Source organism: Octopus sinensis, linkage group LG1 (assembly GCF_006345805.1).
Source record: "Octopus sinensis linkage group LG1, ASM634580v1, whole genome shotgun sequence".
NCBI lineage: Eukaryota > Metazoa > Mollusca > Cephalopoda > Octopoda > Octopodidae > Octopus > Octopus sinensis.
In genome coordinates, this window is record NC_042997.1 from 173241037 (window position 1) to 173267248 (window position 26212).

Below are 26212 nucleotides of genomic sequence, written 5' to 3' on the forward strand. Positions count from 1 at the left end.
GACGGGGACGTAAACACACCAGCATCGGTTGTCAAGCAATGCTAGGGGTACAAACACAGACACACAAACACATACATACATATACATATATACGACAGGCTTCTTTCAGTTTCCGTCTACCAAATCCACTCACAAGGCATTGGTCGGCCCGGGCCTATAGCAGAAGACACTTGCCCAAGATGCCACGCAGTGGGACTGAACCCGGAACCATGTGGTTGGTTAGCAAGCTACTTACCACACAGCCACTCCTGCGCCTATGTTCTACTTGTTTCAGTTACTGGATTGCGGCCAATGCTGGGGCACCGCCTTGAGGGGTTTAGTCGTACAAATCAACCTCAGTAGTTTTTTTTCTTCAAAGTCTTGTACTTATTCTATAGGCCTCCTTTACCGAGCCAGCGCTGGTTTGTCCAGGCCTATGTGTGTGCGTAGGGGGGATATTAAATCCGTCTACACACACACACACACATATATATATACATATATGCATACATGTAACCATGCACAGACATTATATACATACATGTAATCGTTGAATCACCGAGTATAAATTATTCATGTATTTAGATGAATAAATTTATACACGTTCGTGTATTTGTGTAAATATATACACACACGTGTATAAATATAAATGTACAAACATACATGACGATGGATGGACGGATGGATGGATGGATGGACAGACAGACAGACAGATAGATATGACATCTATACATTTTTTTTTTTTACTTGTTTCAGTCATTTGACTGCGGCCATGCTGGAGCACCGCCTTTAGTCGAGCAAATCGATCCCGGGACTTATTCTATCGGTCTCTTTTTGCCGAACCGCATCGGTTGTCAAGCAATGCTAGGGGGACAAACACAGACACACAAACACATACATATATATACGACAGGCTTCTTTCAGTTTCCGTCTACCAAATCCACTCACAAGGCATTGGTCGGCCCGGGGTTATAGCAGAAGACACTTGCCCAAAATGCCACGCAGTGGGACTGAACCCGGAACTGTGTGGTTGGTTAGCAAGCTGCTTACCACACAGCCACTCCTACGCCATACATGTGTATGCTTTTTCAAATCTATGTTGATAAACAGTTCTATGTTGTGTTTCTATAACACAATTATAATGACCCACTCTATAGACACGCATACAATGAAACAGTTTCGCAAGACATGGCTGGGAAGAGGGGAGTTTACCTAAAATGTATTGAAACAGAACTAAGGGCTAATTGGAATAAGCAAAAATGGAGCAGTAAAAGAGTTTCTGCACAATCGCTCGACCGGTGAGAAACGGCAATCAAAATCTCCCATGAATATTATACCCAACCATATAAAAAAAAAAAAAATAGGGGTGGGGAGAGACAAATTCAATAACATAGTACTATTAACATAGGCGCGGTCGTGGCTGTGTGGTAAGAAGCTTGCTTCCCAACTCCATGATTCCCTTGGTCAAGGGTCTCTACTATAGCCTCGGAAAAATCACACGTATAGGTGTCATCTATCTATCTACCTACCTACCTACCAACCAATCTATCTACCTACCTATCTTTCTATCTATCTGTGTGTGTGTGTGTGTGTGTGTGTGTGTGTCTTTGTGTCTGTTTGTTCTTCGGTCACTGCTTGACAACCGGTGTTTGTGTGTACGTCACGGTAACTTAGCGGTCGGCAAAAGAGACCGATACTAAACTTTAAAAAAATGTCCTGGGGTTGGTTTGTTCGACTAAAATCCTTCAAGGCGGCGCTGCTACAGTATGGCCGCAGTCAAATGATTGAAAAAGGTAAAAGATACATAGAGCAGCCTTCACCCCCGGGCCGCGAATGTTTTTTTCCTACGATAGTTCCGGACCTCAGTTATGAACTCATTTGCATACAGCCTATCAGGAGCTCAAAATCCTTCAAGGCGGCGCTACAGTATGGCCGCAGTCAAATGACTGAAAAAGGTAAAAGATACATAAAGCAGCCCACCCCCCACCCCCCGGGTCGCGAATGCTTTTTCCCACGAGAGTTCCGGACCCCAGTTATGAACTCATTTGCATACAGCCTATCAGGAGCTCAACTATCAAACTAATTCATGCGCATACAAGTGATGGGAGATGATATAGTCACTTGGATAATAAAATGACCATGCTTCTTCTCTCTTTTAATAATGCTTGTTGTTCCTGTTCTTGTTATTTGTGCTGTTGTTTACTTTGTATAATGACATGCATAAGATCTGGTCATCAAATCTAAGTAGAGACTTCAAACTTGAAATATTCAAAGCCACAGTCGAACCAATTCTACTATATGGCTCAGAAACCTGGACGTTATCAAAGAAGCTTGAGAGGCGGTTGGATGGAACCTACACTCGCCTCCTTATGAGAGCTCAAAATCTCTCGTGGAAGCGCCATCCAACCAAAATGCAAATATATGGGAAACTACCACCTGTGTCATCTCTTGTGAAAGGTAAGGGAGTCCAGTTTGCTGGACATTGTTGTAGAGCTGAAAAAGAAGTAATTTCTACTCTTCTCCTCTGGAAGCCATCTACTCGCAATACCAGAGGGCGCACACTCTCCTACCCTGATGTAATCTCCGGGGATACAGACATCCAGCAACAGGACCTCCGTAATGCCATGATGGACCGTGAAGTCTGGCGTAGCATGGTAAATTCCATTGTCTCGACTACGGTCGAACAATGATGATGATAACAGTAAGGGGAGAGGGTTGCAAGTACATCACTATCTACCCACATTTTCCCCATCCACATCTTTACCATATGCGGCCCCTAACAAAATCTGATGATAGATATAGATGCAAATCTATCTAATTACTTGTCTCCTACAAAAAATCAGGCACAACTTTGCGATCGGTCGACATCGTTCTTCGTCTTGAGTGTGTTTATTAACTTGACATGGTCAAAGTGAGCTCTGATTGACTGTATGCAAATGAGTTCATTACTGGGGTCCGGAACTATCGTGGAGAACCGCGATGTTCACAGCAAAGAATTCATTGGTTTATTCGCCTGTTGGCTCAAGTGTTAAAGCTAATCCTAAACGACAAAATTTGAATAATGTGACAGTTGTCAAACTCTATATTGAATACCATAGCAACAATACATAACTTTTCAAAACGGTGTGTAACCTCACTAATTTTTCGTTTCAAGCATGTTTCTTCAGACCTATCATCTATTCCTTTATCTGTCTACATATGTGTGCAATGCCAAAAAAAAAAAAAAAAAAAAAAATCGCGTCTCGTGTGTCGAAGAAAACCTTGTACGAAATACTGATAATTTTTCTACACAACGGTATTAAATCCGTCGGGACACAGAGGACATTGCTCTGTTACTATTGTTTTCAAACATTTAAGAAACGTTATGTTTACATCGATCGGCCCCAACAATTACGGAGGAGGTAACAAGTCGATTACAACGACCCCAATGATCAACTGATGCTTATTTTCTCGACCCCGAACGGATGAAAGGCGATATTTGAACCAAGAAGGTAAGGACAGACGAAATACCTATTTCTATTTCTTTACTACCCACAAGGGGCTAAATACAGAGAGGACAAACAAGGACAGACAAACGGATTAAGTCGATTACATCGACCTCAGTGCATAACTGGTACTTAATTTATCGACCCCGAAAGAACGAAAGGCAAAGTCGACCTCGGCGGAATTTGAACTCAGAACGTGACAGCAGACGAAATACTGCTAAGCATTTTACCCGGCGTGCTAACGTTTCTGTCAGCTCGCCGTCTTGATAATATACACAGATGTTTATTTAATGAGTTGTGCATATCAAAATATGAACAGAATTAAAAGTGAATCCTACATAAACGTACATTTGAGTAGGTAAGAATAAATGGGAAATAACACGTGGATTAATGCCAGAAGACGGCATGCCCATACACACAGACGCAAACACAAATGCTGCACAAAAACCTGTGCTCCTTACACCAGAACCAAGATAAAACAAAAATAGTTAACAAATACAATTAATATTAAATCATTGAGTGCAAACAGAAAGACACACGCATACACACAGTTGCGATTCACTATATGAGACATTATGTGGTATAAATTTAAGATGGACTTTGAATTTACAGCTAATATTTAGGAAACCCACGCCTATGTGTATTCATTCAGCTGCTTCTAAAGCTATGTTGTTAGCGGTTTGTTATTGTTCTGTCGGTGGAAATCGAACGTAAAGTGATGCAGCTAAACACTTATCTACCACTACATCTGCTACGTCCTTTCATTAATAATCCTTACTATTAAACGCATACGGCTGGGAATTTTGGGGTATGACACTAATCGATCATATCGACCCCAGTGGTGGTGATGAAGATGACTTCAAATTTTGACAGAAGGCCAGCAATTTCGGGAGAGGGGATAAATCGATTATATCCACCCCAGTGATCAACTGGTATCATCAATTGGTACTTATTTTATCGACTCCGAAAGGATTAAAGGCGAAGTAGACTTCGGCGGAATTTGAACTAAGAACGTAAAGACGGATGAAATGTCGCTAAGCATTTTGTCCAGCGTGCTAACGTTTCTGCCAGCTCGCCGCCATACTAACAATAATACTTTCTACAATAGGTACAAAGCCTGATGGGGAACGGACTAGTCGATTCACTGGTACTTAATTTATCGACCTCGAAAGGATGAAAAGTAAAGTCAACCTCGGCGGAATTTGAACTCAGAACGTAGCGACGGGCGGTATTTCGCCCGTCGCTACGTTCTGGGTTCAAATTCCGCCGTCGGGTCGCTAAGCACTTCGCCCGGCCGCAAAAGATTCTTATTCTTTATTGCCCACAGGGGGCTAAACATAGAGGGGACAAACAAGGAAAAAAGGATTAAGACGATTACAGCGACCCCAGTGCGTAACTGGTACTTAATTTATCGACCCCGAAAGGATGAAAGGCAAAGTCGACCTCGGCGGAATTTGAACTCAGAACGTAGAGACAGACGAAATACTGCTAAGCATTTCGCCCGGCGTGCTAACGTTTCTGCCAGCTCGCAGCCTTAATAATAATTTCTTTTATTAGCCACAGAGATAAAGGGAGCATCACAAGGAGAGAGAACCTTTTGTGTGCGGATTTACATAAAGGATGTAGAAAAGACGGTGAAAAGCGATTAGAGTGTATATAATATACAAAGTATGTAATAATATGAATAACGCGGTCCTCTTGAAATAGGAGAAACCCCAGCTAGGGCCAATCAAGGAACCTCACAGAATTACCCTGACCACCGAAGGTACGAGCCCTTTCTCCTGCTCTCCAATCTACAGGCGCATACTCAGAGGAGGACCATTCACTGTAACTGTTTTTATCTCAGTCATCCATCTTTTTCACAAATTCAATTGGAGGTAGCACTTCCCTCTCTATCCTCATTTTCCTTTTCAAGTGGAACTTCAAAAAGTCAATGAGAGCCTGACCGAAGAAGGAGGTGTCTTTCTCCAATCCTTTAAGGCCTCATCCATGAACCACACAACCGCTTTCGCCATCCCTGTGCCAATAGTAACAACTATAGGTACATGGCTTGGAATTTCGAGGGGAGAGGGGGAAGCTAGTCGATTGCATCGACCCCTAGAGTTCAACTGGTTGAGCTTGAAAGATATGAAAAACGAAAGTCAACCTCGTCGGAAATTGATCTCAGAATGTAAGGGAAACGGAAGAAATGCCGCTTAGTGGTAACGGTAATAATCGCTTCTAATATAGGCGTAAGACTAGAAATTTACAGTTCCAACGGTACAATCAATTAAATCAATCTCAATACTCGACAAATATTTTTTTTTATCATGGGCGTAGGAGTGGCTGTGTGGTAAGTGGCTTGATTACCAATCATATGGTTCCGGGTACAGTACCACTGCGTGGCACCTTGGGCAAGTGTCTTCTACCATAGCCTCGGGTCGACCAAAGACTTATGAGTGGATTTGGTAGACGGAAACTTAAAGAAGCCCGTCGTGTGTGTGTGTGTGTGTGTGTCTGTCCTCTCCCAACGTCGCTTCACAACCGATGCTGGTGTGCTTACGTCCTCATTACTTAGCGGTTCGGCAAAAGCGACCGATAGAATAAAGTAGTAGGCTTACAAAGAATAAGTCCCGGGGGTCGATTTGCTCGACTAAAAGGCGGTGCTCCAGCATGGCCACAGTCAAATGATTGAAACAAGTAAGAGAGTAAAAGTGTAATTCTGGTAGAATGAAAGGCAAAGCTGACCGCAGTGAGATTTGAACTTGAACCATAAAAGAGAGAACAAATACAAGGAATGTTGTCTGACGATAACGTCTTTGGTCCAGACACGAGGCTTTTATATATATATATATATATATATATATATATATTCAAGTGATGGTGGGAGTCGGTCGATAAAATGGGTTCCATATAAAAGGCGTGCAATAAAAGAGCTACAATAGACAGACATATGTTCTATACATAGAACACCAGAATCAAATCAATCAAATCGATTGACCGACCGAGCGATCAATCAATCGAATGACTTGAACAAAAGAACACGATGACAATTACAAATATTCGATTCTTGTTAGTTTTGCGTATAAGAACTATTGACTGAGCTCACAGCTGTTTGGCCGAATCCAGGTAGGCGCCCACGAAGAGGATAAGAGTAAAAGTGCTGATGGTGGTGGTGGTGGGGGGGGGAATATTTACAAACCAGTGGGATACGATAGTAGTTTATCAATAAAATAACTTGTCTTGCTACCAGCGAATGATAACCACACTAAAACAGGATGGAAAGAAGCTTGATTTAAATACCCAATTTGAAAGAAATTTTGCTCTTTTTAGTATCTATTTCTTTACTACCCACAAGGGGCTAAACACAGAGGGGACAAACAAGGACAGACAAACGGATCAAGTCAATTACACTGACCCCAGTGCGTAACTGGTACGTAATTTATCGACCCCGAAAGGATGAAAGGCAAAGTCGACCTCGGCGGAATTTGAACTCAGAACGTAACGGCAGACGAAATACGGCTACGCATTTCGCCCGGCGTGCTAACAGTTCTGCCAGCTTGCAAGAGTGATAGGTAACACAGTCACCTGGTATGAAAAGGTGTAATGGTTCGAGTTCCGGGCACTACAGTAGGTTTTTTTTTTTTTTTTTTTTCACCTTTATCTCATATTTGTGCTTCTGACATCTAATATCATTTTACATTCTGCATCACAGCAGTTTAAATTCATTCACAAATGACCGACTTTGTCAGCATACAATAAGTAACACAAGAAATCCCGCCCACCACCTTTTCCATTCTTTTGTTTCAACAAATACAGGAACAAAATGATTTAGCTATGGTAGACGAAAAGCATTTTTTTTTTTTTTACCCAACTAAATTTTTCTTACGACCGCTAAACATCTGGGATGATAACTGACTTCTTTCTAAATCGTTAATAACTTAAAATAAGAAAAACACAGAATAATCCTTACCCAGAGCTACATAACAAATCTGGGATAAGATGCTTCATTTTGCATAGCTTAGTATACAGTTAGATATTACAGTAAAACCGAATTGAGCAAAATTAATTGACCGGATCTTTTCGGTTTGAACGGCAGTTTTTTACATAATTTCTAGGTAACTAAAACACTTTTAAACTTTGTATACAGGTAGAATGTGTTTATAAAACATCTTTTTCTCTTGGCTTTATTGAGAAAATTCTATAGTTTGTAAGATATTTATTGTTTTTTTTTTTTCTTCAATTTCTGCAATTTCAACCAATCACTGACGTCCATTGAGGTAAACGACATTCTGTACCGTATGAATATGTCCCTCGTTTAAGAAACAGATTGGGTTTATTTACATTTGTGAAGAAAAAAAAGATACCCTTCCCCCCACCCCTAACTAACCCTAACCCTAAAACTGATTGAAATGCAATAGATCGATACTAGGGTCATAATTATGGGTGACAATTTCATATGACACCGCTAGAAAAAAAACTGCCGTTCAAACCGAAAATGAAAAGAAAGAAAAATGGCCCGCAACGAGGTATTAACTAAAGAAAGACTACAAAGAAACCACACGGATGATTTTTTTTTTTTTTACCTCAAGCGAGTCTTAAATATAAAATGAAATTTAATAGCAATAACAATGACGATTTTGGTGTTGGGACCCTGTGACATATTTGGGGTTTCAGCACTAATCGATCTTATATGAATTAACTGCAGTGTTTAATTGGTACATATTTTAACAAGGTGTCATCACGAGAGGAACAGAACTATGAAGTAAGTACATCTATTAAAAAAAAGAGGATTTGGCAGGCGAAAGCTAAGTTGAGGGGCGAGTATAATAATGATGATTTTCTCGGGATAATTTTATCGAGGTAGAAAAAAAAGGAAGATAAAGATGAAAAATAAAAGAAAATATATTGAGCTTAAGGCGAGGAATTTGCCGGAAATGGAGCACCAAATCGTAGCCAGTGTAAAATTGGTAATATTATTGTCGATACAATGCAAAGAAAAGAATACTATAACACACACATTTCTCTGAAAAAATTATTCAGCCACTGAAGCCGTTCTATCAATACATGATACATCATACACTATATATATATATATATATATATATATGATGTAAGGGTACGAAGAAATTTTTATAACATACATATTATACACAAATAAGATTACATTATTTCACATTCGAAAAAAAAAGAAATTTCTTCTTTCGTAGCATAAAAATGTAAACTTTCAAAATAACCTTACCTGTTTTTTCCTTGATTTCGCATAAAACACTGAATAAAGCAGGTTTCATACGATGACAGTTTAGCGTGTGTTTCCTGGAAGGAAGAAAAAACAGAGAGAAACTAGAGTTATTAAAAAGAAGAAGGGAAAAAAAAAAAAAGATATTGTATAACAGATTAACAGTAACACAATTCACGCTATATACAAAATAAAGGGGGAAAAAAAACCAATCTCAATAAAGTTAAAACAACTGGATACATACAATGTTAAAATTTATCGCATGCAGCAAAAATATTTATTTATTTCTGCTGGCGTATACTGTGTAATAATTAAGTTTATGTTGTTTGTACACTAACATGCATTGTTCGTGTGCGTGACAGAGATGCACGTGTATGCAACTAACTGCCTGTGTGTGCGTGCGCGCGTATATATATATATATATATATTTACTCTTTTACTAGTTAGTCATTTGACTGCGGCCATGCTGGAGCACCGCCGCCTTCAGTCGAGCAAATCGACCCCCCGGGACTTATTCTTTGTAAACCTAGTACTTATTCTATCGGTCTCCTTTGCCGAACCGCTAGGTGACGGGGACGTAAACACACCAGCATCGGTTGTCAGGCAATGCTAGGGGGACAAACAGACACACAAACATACACACACACACATATATATATATATATATATTATATAAAAGGGCTTAGTAAAATAAATTACTTTGCCGCATACTGAACTCATTAGAAATAGCAGCTAAAAAACTTTTTTAAGGCTATTTCTAATACTTAAAGAAAATGAATTCGCCTTGAATGGTCCCTTTGCATACTGAACACTTGGTGAAATTGATTAATAATTAATTAATTTTGCCCTCAATTGTTGAAATTATATATATATATATATATACGACAGGCTTCTTTCAGTTTCCGTCTACCAAATCCACTCACAAGGCATTGGTCGGCCCAGGGCTATAGTAGAAGACACTTGCCCATGATGCCACGCAGTGGGACTGAACCCGGAACGATGTGGTTGGTAAACAAGCTACTTACCACACAGCCATATATATATATATATATATATATATATATATATATATATATATATATGTGGCATGCTGCATCACCATCGGTTTAGTGAGATACTTAAATCACCTAGGTTTCCAGGCGCACATTGACGGGGGTCCTACAAAGAAATGTTATTAAGCAGCATTTGAGTTCAGGGCAGGATAGCCGAGGAAGGAAGGATCCGTGAATATCTGAGGGTCCCCCCTAAACCCGTCGAACGGTTCCAAATGCAAGACTCTCAGAGGCCCTTTATACATAAGCACGCATATATAATACCGGCACACACACACACAATGGCACAATAAATTTCTGATTATAATTGATATCGAGACTTTTATATCAGTAAAAGTTTATTTAACACTAATCTCTCTCTCTCTCTCTCTCTCTCTCTCTCACAAACACACACCTGAGCAGGGCAGTCTCGGCCGAGGAATTTTTCAGTTATCCAAACTCTGAACATAAGACATCTAACTAGCAGAAATCAAAAGGTCCAAAGATTATATTTGCAAAGAAGTGCTTACGCCGAACCTGAGGGTGGGGATATATACGCTGCATTGATAATATATATATATATATATATATATATATACATATATATGACTGAAGAAGGGTTTTTTTTTCTTTGTGTTAATTGTCCTGTACTCTATATTTTTTTGTTGTTTAAAAAAATGTCCAGTCCTTGGGTTCGTGTCTATGTTTTCGTTTCTCATTGTGTTCGACGTCTTTTTGGTGTCCGTACTCATATATGCGTGTATATATACATGTAGAGGTAGGTACGTACATATATGTTTATATATATGCATTATGTTTTATTTATTAATATATATATATATATATATATATTATATATATATATATATATGAGAGAGAGGAGAGAGAGGAGAGAGAGGAGAGAGAGGAGAGAGACAGAGAGAGACACGCGAGATGTACATATGTAAAACACCCACACAAACTAACCTATTCCGACACGCACAAAGGGGGGAAAATATTTATACAGACCGACACGGTAGGTTTGAGTGGGTGTATAAGTGTATAGAAGAAATCAATCAGTTACAGGGATTCGTTAGAATCTTAGTATTTGAACATTCAGGACGGCGGGAAGGGGTCGAGTCCCACACATACATACGTACACGTATCGTACATATACATACTACCTTATACATATAAGATTAAGAATGGATTCGTAAGGGAAACTATCTACAGGGTGATTCATAGCTTCGTACGGATAAACAAGCTATAAATGTAATTAATGATTATGCCCCGAGTGCAGCCGGTGTGATTATGTTATGTATTGCTGACTTCGCGAGATTTTTCAATGCCAAACAATAATATACTATTTGAGAGACTCGTTTAGTCAGATCCACAACAAACGTGTGTGTATACGTATATGCACATAAGCATGTATATATATATATATATATATATATATATATATATATATATATATATATATACATGCACTCAGGTACGTGATGCACGCACACACACATATTTCTATAAGCAAATATATACATGCATACATATACATCTGTATATGCGAACATATATACATGTGTATGTAAATAGGTATATATTATATATATATATATATACACCTAAATGCATGCATATATATATATATATATACCTATATGCATGCATATATATATATACATATATGCATAAATATACATATATGCATATATATACATATATACATATATGCATATATATACATACATATGTATATGTAATATATATAGATGTATATATATATGTATATGGTTACACACACACACATATATATATATGCATATATATGCACCCACATACACACGCATATGTGGGTACAGGATGTCACAAACAATAAATATGCATATATATATGCATATTAATGTGCATACACGCACACAAGTACGTAGATATCAACACACGCACGTGATTGTCTTAGCAAATATTCATGCATTTAACATATATATACATATATACGATTAGGCGGGTATGTATACATGCCTGTATAATTTGCATGTGTACGTAAAGGAAGGCAGAATACATACAGATGAAAATGGACACGGAGAGAATATATATATACAAGCAAATATATACACGGATTTTCATCTAAGTCTTGTGTAAAATAAACCATTCATAATGAATAATAAAAAAGCGCGGTTGGAGACACGCCCCCCCCCCATATATATATGTATATATATATATATATATATAAAAAAGGGTAAAGACCCCCTTCGGTCATGAATGACCATGGGATTGCACCTAGAAAGTTACCCTCCTAGACACAAGTCCGGGCAAGGTTGTTTATGGAAGACCAGCAGTCGCCCATGCATACCGGCCTCCCCTCTCCACGCCACCAGTGTTATCCAAGGGAAAGACAAAGGTCGATACAGCTTGGAACCAGTGACGTCGCAACTCATTTCTACAGCTATATATATATATATAAACAAGGAATTTCCGAGCCGATGATAGAAATGTTGTTTGACTAATCTTGAAACGTACGTTCTCGAATACCTTAGCATTTGATTTTTCGATGTCATTACCCCAAACTTTTGTGAGTTAAATTATGCAAACACTATATATGAGAGAGATTTTCTAAGTATTAGAAATAGCCTTAAAAAAGTTTTTTAGCTGCTATTTCTAATGAGTCAGTATGCGGCAAAGTAATTTATTTACTAAGCCCTTTTATATATAATATATATATATATATATATAGGCAATCTTTCGTCTCTAGTAGACCTTTCCGTCGATTTCCGTAAAAAAAATTTTTTTTTTACATATGGGCTTGCGGGAACTTTTGCGGGAACTTTTGAAGTAATAAGAGCGAAAGAGACTAAGAGAAAGCGATTGTATGACGAGGGAAGTTCTTTTGAAGTTACCGTGCATGGAAAGCATTGATGTACATGTGTGTGTGTGTGTGTGTGTGTGTTTGATGGGGTGTGGGGGACAGACAATCGCTTTCTCTTAGTCTCTTTCGCTCTCATTACTTCAAAAATTCCCGCAAGCCCATATGTAAAAAAAAAATAAATTTTTTTACTGAAATCGACGGAAAGGTCTACTAGAGACGAAAGATCGCCATATATATATATATATATATATATATACACACACACTAACTTCCCAGACATGATGGTCCGAAACCTCGTAATCTGCCCTAATTTATGAGCAGGAACTTCAAATTCCCATGGCCGCCAGACTAGGTTATTAGGCGGCCCTGTTCCACTGTACGTTGTACGGTACAGCAGTACTAAAAAACTTTTATCATTTATACTTAATGTACAGATACCTGTACGTTAGAAATAAATCCAATTTGTTTCATTCAGAGGGGACCAACACACTGCTTCGGAAAAATCAGTGAAGGCTTTGGAGCCAAAAGGCTCCGAAAAATCGATGTGGTACTCGTATATACATACATATATGTGGGACAGCTGAGTATACAGGGTGGGCCAAAACTAGGTTTACAGTTATTCAACTACCTCTTTCGCATTCATATATTAACAGTTTAGAATTGTTCTTTTAGCAAGACGGAGCACCTCCACATTATGCGTTGATGGTAAGAGAATACCTTAACCAAGCCTTTCCACAACGTTTGTTTGGAAGACGGGGCAGCATCGAACGGCCACTACGTTCACCTGACCTAACACCAATGGATTTCATTTTTCGGGGTTTTGTAAAGAACAAGGTTTATGAGAAGAATCCCAAAACAGTAAGTGAATTGAAAGATTACATTTCTGACGCATTTACTGAAATTGATGGAGATCGGAATTTGAGCCGCACCTCGTGTCAAAGTGTTCCGAAGAGGTTTGGAGAATGTTGCAATGTTGAAGGAGGGCATTTTGAGCATCTGTTTCAGATGTACATAAACAATATGATTGTAAGACAGAAATTTAAATGTAATAAAATGTTTTAAAAGAAATTTAAAGTGCCTACGTGATAACCGTAAACCTACTTATGGGCCACCCTGTATAATTTATATATTCTTACGTTTACTTCAGTTATTGGACTGCGATCATGCTGGCACCGCCTTGATAGACTGTAGCCATGCTGGGGTCTAGCTGAACAAATCGATCCCAGCACTTATTCTATCGGTGTGTTTTTGACGAACTGGTAAGTTACGGTGTGGGGGGGGGGCATAAACAAACCGTATATACAAATATGTATACAAGTCAACCAAATCCACTCACAAAGCTTTGATCAGCCCAAGGCTATAGCAGAAAATACCTGTCCAAGGTGCTACGCAGTGGGACTTGAACCCGGAAACATGTGGTCAAGCGAATTTACCACACAGCCACGACTGCGCCTACACACACACACACACACACACACTTTCGTACGAACGCACGCACACGCTAGTATACTTGCGATATCCAGTAATGGAAATGCTGGCAGAAACGTTAGCACGCCGGGCGAAATGCTGAGCAGTATTTCGCCTGTCTCTACGTTCTGAGTTCAAATTCCGCCGAGGTCGACTTTGCCTTTCATCCTTTCGGGGTCGATAAATTAAGTACCAGTTACGCACCAGATATAATCGACTTAATCCATTTGTCTGTCCTTGTTTGTCCTCTCTGTGTTTAGCTCCTTGTGGGTAGTAAAGAAACAGGTACGCTAAGGTTCGCGAGGATGAGGGTGTTATAGAGGAACTAGACAGTTTAAACCACCCACTTCTGTAAAGTGAAAAGTAACGCTCCACCTGCGTATTCCACACGTAGTGACGTCGTGTACTGTCTACTTATTCGATAAAACAATTATTACAATTATCAAAATAAATAATGCGCCTTACATGAAAGGATAATGACTTTTTAAAAAATTATTGACAGGAAAAGAAATAGAAAAAAAAAATAAAGCAAATTAGAGTAAATAATATTGAACTATATGGAGTGAAGCGTGTGATTCTGTGTATGTTGTACTCATGCATGATGTTTGTGGGAGTACTATTCGGTTGGTTTGAATGTACATGTGTGTGTGTGTGCGTACCGTTGAACTGATACAAGTCAATTTACAGAGACAAATACACGCAACACCGCCACCAAAACATAAACAGATACACGTATTACTCACACTCTACACAACACACACACGTGTGTGTATATATATATATATATATATATATATATTATATTAAATTAGAGATAAAACCACTATTAGGCAAATCAAACAGTGAAAATCATAAGCCAATACATATAATAATATATATACAAATAATGTATATATATATACACACACACACACATACACACACCCAAAAGATATATACTCTCGGAGTGGTTGGCGTTAGGAAGGGCATCCAGCTGTAGAAACTCAGCCAGATCAGATTGGAGTCTGGTGCAGCCATCTGGTTCGCTAGTCCTCAGTCAAATCGTCCAGCCCATGCTAGCATGGAAAGCGGACGTTAAACGATGATGACGATGATTTACATAGCGTGCCACCAAGAAGATGTTAACATCTGATAACTCAATTTTCACTTTATAGATTTACTAATTAGAAAGACTGAAATAAACCTGACTAAGCTTTGAACAAAATGTTACTGGAAGTTTGAAAATGCAGTCAAAGCACAAAGACAGTTTAGGAGGGAAGTTTCAAACAGATCCACCTTCAGGATTTGAATTAAGAGATAAATATGAAGCAAGATGGAAATGTCCCAGAAGACGACATGCAAAAATACTAAAAAAAAAGTATAGCCAGTGTTCACAGAAATCTGTGCAGTCAAGTATGTTGTGAGATAAGAATCTCAAAATCAAGGGTTCATTGCATTTTGAAACATTGTCATTATGTTTCATTCCAAATAGTGCTTGCACTCAATGATGATGATCCAGACCAAAGGGTAGAGTTTTGGAAGTGGTACTTGGCAAGACATGTAGAAGACGCATACTTTCCAACAAGGATTGCTTAGAGTGATGAGGCTACATTTGAATTAAATAACACAGTTAACTGCCACAAAAAAAGTCATGGAGAAAAAAAAAAAAGAAACTAATCATATAGGCGCAGGAGTGGCTGTGTGGTAAGTAGCTTGCTTACCAACCACATGGTTCCGGGTTCAGTCCCACTGCATGGCACATTGGGCAAGTGTCTTCTACTATAGCCTCGGGCCAACCAAAGCCTTGTGAGTGGATTTGGTAGACGGAAACTGAAAGAAGCCCATCGTATATATGTATATGTATATACATATATGAGTGTGTGAGTGTATGTTTGTGTGTCTGTGTTTGTCCCCCCAACATCGCTTGACAACCGATGCTGGTGTGTTTACGTCCCCCGTAACTTAGTGGTACGGCAAAAGAGACCGATAGAATAAGTACTAGGCTTACAAAGAACAAGTCCTGGGGTCGATTTGCTCGACTAAAGGCGGTGCTCCAGCATGGCCACAGTCAAATGACTGAAACAAATAAAAGAAAAGAATATTCCATGAAGAAAATGACTTGCTAATGACCAGCATGGTCATCAACTAGGAAGAAGCAGCTTTACACAGCTCCTACAACACAATGATTGGATGTTAAAACAGTTGCTCGCCCTTTAAAATAGCAATATATCAATATATCTCAATTTTGTGAAAGCCTTTAATAAAGTCAGTCACAGAATGATATCATAACCTGCATGATCTTGGCACAGTTGGAAAACTATATTAATGGCTACATGGCTTTTTAAAACAGATTCCTGACAGTTGTAACCAATGGGGCTATCTTCCATGAAACAATAATAATGATAGGAGCCCCGCAGAGTATGATCTTCAGGCCACTGCTAGTCAGTGACACTCATACATGCCCTTAGTTATGCAGAGAGCAAAACTCACTAGATATGCACCACGAGGTACAAAAGTATCACAGATGATAGAGAACCTGGTAGATGCTATGCACCTGCAACATGACTTACATCATACATATAAATAGGCTGAAGAAATTAAAATTCAATTTAATGCTGAAAAATTCTAAATCCTCAACTATCAGTAGACGAAATTCAATGCAATGCTGAGAAAATACTTTGGATCAGAAGAAATTGCAGCCCAAGAATCACAATCAGTATGTGACCCAGGTATTAATATAAGTAATGATGCTTCTTTTCATGTGCAGATTAAGATGTCAATGAAATGTAGGTAGCTAGTCAGATAGATGCTAGGAACTTTTAGAACTCAAGGGCAGGAAACCATGATGGTCCTCTGGAGAATATTTGTCCACAGCTATCTAGATTATTGTCCCCATTTGTGGTTCCCGTACAGTGTAAAATTACTGGGACTTAAAGCAATCCAAAACTACAAAAAAAAAAAAAATTGCCTTGGTGAAACAGATCAGCTACTGAGAAACCAAAGATGGAAAAAATATGCAGTAATGTATGGCTGGAAAATCCTAGAAGGATTTGCATCAAACTTTGGTATTGAAAGCTATATTAACCCTCAAACAGAGCACCAGTGCAGAGTACCAAAGAGCCAATCCTTGCAATTGAGATCAAAAACCAGATATTGCATAAGCTTAGGAAAGACTGAACTGGTGTGTAGTTCAGGGAAGACTGCACTGGTATGGTCATGCGATGTGTATGGATGTGGACAGCTGCATAAAGAAGTGCTGATCACTCAATACAGATGAAGCTTATGGAAGAGGGTGACCCAAGTTAACATGGGATGCAGTTATGAAGGCTGATTACAGGTAACCTTGAACCTCACACAGAGATAACAAGGTAGTGGGATGATTGGCAGTTCTCAAAAAGACCTGCCCAACTTGGAGGTGACTAACTTCTGAAAGTTCTGTGTGTGTGCATGTGTGTGTGTTTGTGTATACAGCTGCCCCTTCACCAAAATTTCCTCCTGAAGGTACCATTATCACCTTCCATTTCTCCAGCTGCAGCTTTTCTTTGGATACCATTAATCTTCCAAACTGCCCCAAACCGTTTCATGATATTCATCCCTCATTCTTAATACTGTCCTCACCATCCATATTTTACATTCCACCCCCCCAGCTATCAAATCATCTCACCCCAATCATCATTACTATTCTACTTTTACTATTCTTCATTACATTTGGTTACCCCTACGCCTTACCTACCGCAGCCTTATCCAATCTTCACCTACTCTTCCCTACTTCCCCTATTTAGATCTGCTCAATACTTGTTCTTAATTCATTATAGTTATTTACTGCCTCACTATTACCCATCTCTCACTTGTCCATTCTTGCAACCTCCATCCACCTATATTCTCTGTTATGTTACCATTCACTTCTACTCACAGATGCCTCATCACTACTATTTTCCACCTTCCTCCAGTCACTCCCTACATTATATTCTAAAATGTGAGAAGCCATGTGGCTCCTCTACAACAAGAAACCTGTTCTGATCTGGTCCCTTCTCTCATACTTTAACTCTTTGTCTCCTAGCAGAAAATAAGGTCACTATCTCAGGGTTCATTGTTTTACAAGCTGTGTGGCAACCTTACAAATTCTGATAGCATGAGAAAAGCAGCCAGTACATACTGTAAATTGGTTGGTGTAGGAAAGGTACACAGCCATACAGACCATGCCAAAGTAAACAGTGGAGCATGATGCAGTTCTTGGACCCATGAGATCCTGCCAAATGATCCATCCCATGCCAGCATGGGATAAAGGTATTAAATGATGATCATGATGATATATACATATGCATACATATACACGTCTATCTATCTATCTATCTATCTATCTATCTATCTAAACACACACACATGTACACATACACCTGTACATATATATATGCATATTATATACAGAATGATGATCCCTACATCTTTACAGGTATTATCAATCTCAATCATATTTCACCTTGATCATCTCTATTACATCTCAGTGTGCTCTGAGATTACTCTTAAGACTTAACAGTTGACCTGATGTGCTTCAAGTATGTATAATAGATTAGATTCAAAACATTTACAGGGTTTACACATAGCTTACGAAATTACATACAGTACAGTAATTTCGCGCAGGCTTACACAGCCAGTTCTTAATAGGAAATGTTGGTCACAAAGATTACATTTCCAACTCTATCTTATCAGGTGCATCCACAATACCTCCCTTTTTCAAAGTATGTTTCAACAGTGCATGCTACTCTTTGGCTAGCTCAAAGTGCACAATACCTATTTCTTTAGCCACAAGGGGCTAAACACAGAGGGGACAAATAAGGACAGACAAACAGATTAAGTCGGTTATATCGGCCCCAGTGCGTAACTGGTACTTAATTTATCGACCCCGAAAAGATGAAAGGCAAAGTCAACCTCGGCGGAATTTGAAGTCAGAACGTAATGGCAGACAAAATACAGCTACGCATTTCGCCCGGCATGCTAACATTTCTGCCAGCTCGCCGCCAAAGTGCACAATACCTTCCTACAACAGAGAACTCCATCTATTTCTATCACTACTTATTCCTCCCAGAACTGAAAATCTATTTTCATTTTCACTGAGTGGCTGCATTTGAATTTCAGCACACTTTTAGGTATCCTTTGTTGGGGGTAAACAGTAAAAGAAGGCACTCTAAAAACATGCATATATGGTCTACATCCAGTTGCTGTAGTTTCCACAGCCTGTCACTGCTTACTCAGATAAGACAGACTGAATGTGTATATTACAGACACACACACACACACACACACACACACACACACACACACACACACACACACTACAGTGGTCTGTTAACCTGGTAGAAATACCAGCCAAATCTTAAAGACACACTAAATAACATAATCATCCATACAATATATGTGAGAAGAAAGATGGAATGGTTACGTCAGGAATGTCTCTTGTGGAAGTACTATTGAATCAGAGGTTATCTGGAGTTAACCAACAACAGAAACTGAAACAAGCAAATGTATTCATAAATCAAGAACAAAACAGACAATGATATGTTGTTCTTTCCATACTGTCTCGGCAACCCATTTCAAAATCCATTCAGGAGAACCTAAGAGAAAGTTCTGAGATTTCAAATAGTCATGAACAACAGAGATTCATATGGTTCTTTTAAATAGAAGGCTTTTTCAATGTAAATAATAGCTTCTTGTTTTTTGCTAACAAAATTTAACATTAATACTGAAGGTACAAGTTCTGCTGGGCCAGACAAGTTGCAAAGTTTACAGACAACAGGAGAATCCAATGCAGCTGCTGAGAGGTATCCAAGGGATTGAAAAAGGCCAGGTGGAAGCCCTGGAAGCCCTCAATGACAATTGGAAGATGATTTAGTAAAAACCATTTGGACCAGCATGTAAAGAAAGAATTGGAAGCTCATTGTGACCAGCAGTGTATAACATCCGATAGTGTGATAGAGATGATAGGTGAATATAGCAATATCATACATCATTGTTTAATGTCTGTTTTCCATGCTAGCATGAGTTGGACGGTCCAACCAGGATCTGGGAAGCCAGGAGGCTGCACCATATAAAAATACAACTTCTGAGAATAACAAGAAATATTTCAGGAGTGAATGACTTAAATAGAGCTTGATGAAACAATAAAAGCAAAAAAAATATTCAGTTCAAAGTTAAATTTTTGTCATCTGCATTTATGCTTTTTCATTTGTAACGAACTGAAGATTTTAGAGATTGTGTAATGCATGTCTGTGTGTATGCATGCATGTGGATATACATAACCAGTGTAAGGGAAGGATTATTTATATATATATATATATATACTGTTCAAAGTGAATCAATGTTTAATTCAGGACTGCTGGTATTTAGCAATATTATCAATTGTGGAGAGAGTGGAGTGCAAAAAAAAAACACGACGAATTATGTTTTGAACTTAAGCAAGAACTGAATAAAAAAACTTGAAACTATTCTTTACAATATTTGACCATTTCTGCAACATCAATGAACCAAGTAACTTCTTATAATGCTAAAAATAGTTCAATTTACCATTTATCAAATGTTACTGATGTATTATTAGCTTACACAATGTTAAAAAAAGTGTCTTCCTCGTTCGTGCTTAATGAAAATGTACTCTACATTTATTAACATATATATGGGATGAATACAATGTATGATAATAACAAGGATGTTCATTTAAACAAATAAAATTTTAATGAATGCCATTTTTAAATAAATGGCACACACAAGTGTGACTGGGGGGAGACTGTGTAGTTAAGAAGTTTACTTCCCTATCACATGGTTTTGAGTCCACTGCATGGCATTTTGTGCAAGTATTTTCTACTAAAACCTCAAACTAACTGAAGCCTTTTGAGTATATTTGGTAAAACGAAACTGTAATAATTATGTACATACATGTGTGTTTCTTGACATCGTGTGATTGTTATAAATGAATATCATTCATATACAATATTGTGTGAAAACATGTCAGGCCATGAGGAAATATTATATTGATTGAACAGATGTAAGAGTTGGCAACAGGAAGGGCATCCAGCCATAGTAACATTTTCAGAACTATACAACTGCAAGGTTTATTGTTTGAATCTCTAGCAATGCTTCCAAACTACAAACACTTTACATAAAAATTAATAACCATCAAATAAAGCAATAATCAATAATGGCAATGATCATGATTGTACTGGAAGAAAAAGGTACTGTACGATAAGAAATAATTTAATAAACCAAAGTTCCAATCTAAGAAGGGTCCAAACTATACCACTTCTATTCTATTTAGCTGCACTCCCACAGGAACTGGCCATTAATGAATAATAACAACACAGGCACAGCACCCGCGGTTTTCCGGGGAAGGGAGCTGTCGATTAAGACAATATTTTATTATCGATCTGAGGGACAACAAGCAAGATTTGAACCAAAGTTCCAATCTAAGAAGGATCCAAACTATACCTCTTCTATTCTATTTAGCTGCACTCCCACAGGAACTAGCCAATAATGAATAATAATAACAACAACACAGACACAGCACCTGCAGTTTTTAGGGGAAGGGATCTGTCGATTAAGACAATATTTTATTATCGATCTGAGGGATAACAGGCAAGATTTGAAAGATGAATGAGGAGCCAACCCTAACACAATACCCCAGGACATTTTTTGCAGAGGAACTAATGATTCTGCCAATAATAATGATAATTTCAATATTATCATCCTATATTATCATATCATTATTTAATGTCTGTCTTGTGTGAGTATGTTTGTGTCTCCTTGTCTTGCCATATTGTTGCTTTAAATGACTGTTATTCATTTCCAATATTCTGGGAAAGCATATCTGCCCATGGGGAATTATTACTTTGCTTGGAAATGAGGTAGATGATTCAACAGGAAACTTTACAATATACTGATACTTTTCCGAAAACTAAGAGACAATATAAATTTGCAACATGAAACTGAAACAAACCAGAACTGGGTCTAAATAGTTTTGACTCTTTCTTGTTTTCTGACAACAATTTTGCAGTTTAATAAACATAATTAACAAAGTAATGCATACAAGAGAAATTTTTTGCAAGGGAAACAGATTTTTAAGTAGATGTGTGCATGTATATATAATTGAGAGAGAGTTAGCAAGTGAGTGAGTAGAGTGAGTAAGAATGTGTTTGTGTGGTATCTTATTTCACATAAAAAAAAATAATTTCAACAGTTAAGATTTAAACCAGGGTTGACAATGAATCGATACCTTGATTTTCTTTGCTAATAAATGCTTTCATTTTCATACAAATCTCTGTCTGTTGTATGTGCATATTGGTTACACACATGGAAATAAGTTCCGAAAAACAAAGTATTCAAAGTGTGTATATTTGCACACACATTGATCCAAGTGGAAAGAAGGGGCAGAAGAGGAAAGAGATCAAGGGATAATATATGGAAGAAATAGGGGAAACTGGACCTCAAGAAGCTGAAACTTATGAAGCAGATGACATAAGCATCAATAATAGATGAGACTTTGTGTTAAAGACCAATTCAACACATATTACCAGAATAGAAAAACAGACTCATAAGTGTGTGCTGAACTGCACACAGCCAACTGGCTGCTATAGCAAAACAACGCTTCATACATACTCTGCAGAACAGAGAAATCAGCTAACAACACCATTTGAAAATTTCCAGAAGGGACCTTAAAACCGAAATATTGACATTCAAGGTAAAAGTACAAACTATAGACCTGTATTATTTCTTATAACTTGCACTGTTTTGGTTTTATAAATAAATATATTTGAAAACATATCTAATATATAAATGAGTGAAAGATGTGTATCAGATATATACAGCATATTGCATTCAACATACACATATCTAAATTCATACACACACTTTGTGTGTAATTCTCTTTAAATCTTGAGTGCCCAAGTGGTACTTAATTTTATCGACCCTGAGAGAATGAAAGGCAAAGTCAACCTCTGTGGTATTTGAACTCGGAACGTAAAGGAATCGAAAGAAATGTCACTGAGCAGTTTGTCTAATATGCTAAAGATTTTGCCAGCTCACCATCCAGTCAATTCTTTGCAATTACATAGTAACCACCAATGAATAAAATTCTTATGCTACTAGCCCAGTAGATGATCAATTTTGACACTGTCAATAGTAGGATACACATGTATGGATTATATGAGAATAAAATTAAAGCGATTTTACTTGCAGTATAGTCATATGGTCATGTGTGTATATATATATACACATATACACACACCTGTTTCACCTAGTCAATGCTATTTTTTTTTCATTCATTGATATGTATATGATGACAATCCTTTGACTTGTGTCATAGGTTTTTCAGTTCTCTCTCATATACTTCAATACCTATTTCTTTACTACCCACAAGGGGCTAAACACAGAGAGGACAAACAGATTAAGTCGATTATATCGACCCCAGTGCGTAACTGGTACTCAATTAATCGACCCCCGAAAGAATGAAAGGCAAAGTCGACCTCGGCGGAATTTGAACTCAGAACGTAGCGGCAGACGAAATACGGCTACGCATTTCGCCCGGCGTGCTAACGTTTCTGCCAGCTTGAGCTTAACCAGATTCATACATCTCAACAATGACTTTCACACACTTTTTAATTAATTACCCAATCACAACAATGTGGATTAAGAAAAATTTAATTAGGTCAACCGCAGACTGGTGTAGTCAATAAAGAAAACAAAAAATAACACCTTGTGATTGTTTGATTCTCTACAATCTATTGACGAATTTTTATCTATTACGAAAATTGCTTTATTGAAACATTTGTATTGCATAACAAAAATTAAATTAGATCGACAGTTTTAATTCTTTCAAATGGTGGCATAAGTTGTTTTGTAAACAAGAAGCTGACTACTGCTATTTTAAACAGTATAGAAATTGAACCATCCAGAATCACTTATTCATATCCAAATCAAATGTTTACACTTTATCAACTCTTTCACTTTAAATGGAGAAAAAAAAACAAAAAAAAAAAAAAAAAAACATGCAATATATCAAATTTAAAATTATTTGCATATGCAATTAATTGGAACCATTCCTTCCGAGCACAAAACACATTGTAGACTTTCTTATCAGACAACAGATGGCGGGGGGGGGGGGGGATACAACTTCTTGTAGAACAACCTGTGCAGAGCATTTTTTTTTGTTTATAGTGATCAAATGTTTGTGTTGTACATTAAGCTCATGCCCTCCATCAAATTGACATTGCCTGTACAAGCGCATGGTGTACCACACGTCAGATGTCAACGTGATTGTAAAGCAGAAGTATTTTATATATATATACATACATATATGTAGCCTTAAAGATATATGAGCATACACACACACATGCACATACACACACACACACACACACACATGCATTGTGTATATGAACAAAACAGACACAATTTGTAACTATTTCAGAATTATAAACAATATCTTTTATATCTTAAGAACTGTTTATCAGTCTTTGGCTTGCATCATATAATCATAGAGCAATGTCCTATATAATCAATATAGTCACTTACTTTGAGAGAAGAAACAGTCAATTTTACTAGTGTTTTACAGCTACTATATCAACCTTGGAAGGAAAACTATCATCTCTGCTTCATAAAGCATTATTATTATTATTATTGTTGTTGTATAACCATACCAGCATGTAAATGGTTATAAAATGATGACAATGTTTGTTACTGAGCTGGCAGAACTGTTAGCTTGTTAGGCAAAATACTTAACAGTATTTCTTCTGACTCTTTATATTCTGAGTTCAAATGCTGCCAAAGTCAACTTTGCTTTTCATTCTTTCAGGGTCGATAAAATAGCAGTTAAATACTGAAGTTGGTGTAATTGGCTACCCACTCCCACTAAAATTGCTGGTTGCTTGCCAAAAATTTACAACAAAAATTTATAACAATTATTATTATCTAAGATAGGCACAAAGCCAACAGTTTGGTTAAAGAGGATTACTAGATCAAACAGACCTTAGTACTTGACTGGTACTTTTTTTATTGACCCTGGGAATATAAAAAGACAAAAGTTGAACTCAGCAGGATTTGAACACAGGGTAGGAAAAAAGCCAAAACAAATTCCACAATAATAATAATTTATTTCCCACTTGAACGATAGATAAGGGGATAATGCAAGGACAAGCCCAATCATATAAATAAAAACAAAGAAAAGACAGAAAGAAGAGAGGAGGTTACCAAAGGCAACTCTTTCTAACACAACCGGGTTTGCACTAATTACAAGTCGTGTCCTTCAACCTACAAGTGTAGGATGAATGTAGTCTTTTTTCACCCAGATCATACTCTCACATATTTGAGTAAATGTAAGAGAAACCAACAATGATTTCCAACATTAGCATGAGGGCACATATTTGATGGACAGGGGAATACAGTAGAATGTGTAATGGTAATATTATCTATCTCTGGGGATAGCAAGATAGAAAGACCAATAGAGAAACAAGCACAAATTCTGAACAGAGGTTGTTCCATATTTTAATGACTCAGAGTGTGTAATAAAGCATGTTTTAATTTTTTTAATAATAGATATTTCTTTTCATAGCCAAGGGGCCCCAACACATTGGGAAAAATGCAAAAGTTGAATGCATGGGAGAACAATAAACAAGAGAAATTAGGATTTATAAGTAAAATAAAAAAAAATTTAATTTCAAAATACAAATACAAAGGATGGGGGGATAAGTTGATAAAAACTATAGAATTGAAATAGGGAAATAAAACCGCAGTATATTTCTGGTACCTATTTCCATACAGACCACGAGAACAGAGCATGCAGTTTCATAATCAGAATGGTTCATGACCACTAGTTAGTAAGCAATGTGGTAAAATGCCGCATAACTGAACATTGGTGATAAAAATCAAGATTTGTAACTACTTACTTTAATTCTACTACATGTATAAGGCCTCAGCTTAGAGCAATTTAATAAACTCTAATACCTCTATTGAGTAGCGCTCTAATACAATTGCAATCAGAGTGGTTGGCATTAGGAAGGGCATCCAGCTGTAGAAACTCTGCCAGATCAAGATTGAAGCATGGTGCAGCCATCTGGTTCACCAGACCTCAATCAAATCGCCCAACCCATGCTAGCATGGAAAGCAGACGTTAAACGATGATGAAGATGATGATGTATGCACAAGCATATGAGAGAGAAAGATTATT

General features: G+C 37.7%; 1 protein-coding gene across 5 annotated transcripts in view; it reads right to left on the reverse strand.

Moving 5' to 3' along the window:
• The window catches only part of LOC115210669 (pre-B-cell leukemia transcription factor 1), a 382335-nt gene extending 373570 nt beyond the window's left edge, over positions 1-8765 (reverse strand). For all 5 annotated transcript variants that reach the window (XR_005001102.1, XM_029779345.1, XM_029779353.1 and 2 more), the window contains exon 1: positions 8686-8765. Coding sequence is in view for 4 of the 5 variants with exons in the window: in XM_029779345.1 (XP_029635205.1) it covers positions 8686-8734 (49 nt within the window). In the remaining variant the exon portion in view is untranslated. The remainder of the gene's footprint in view (positions 1-8685) is intronic.
• Between the last annotated feature and the right edge of the window lie 17447 nt (positions 8766-26212).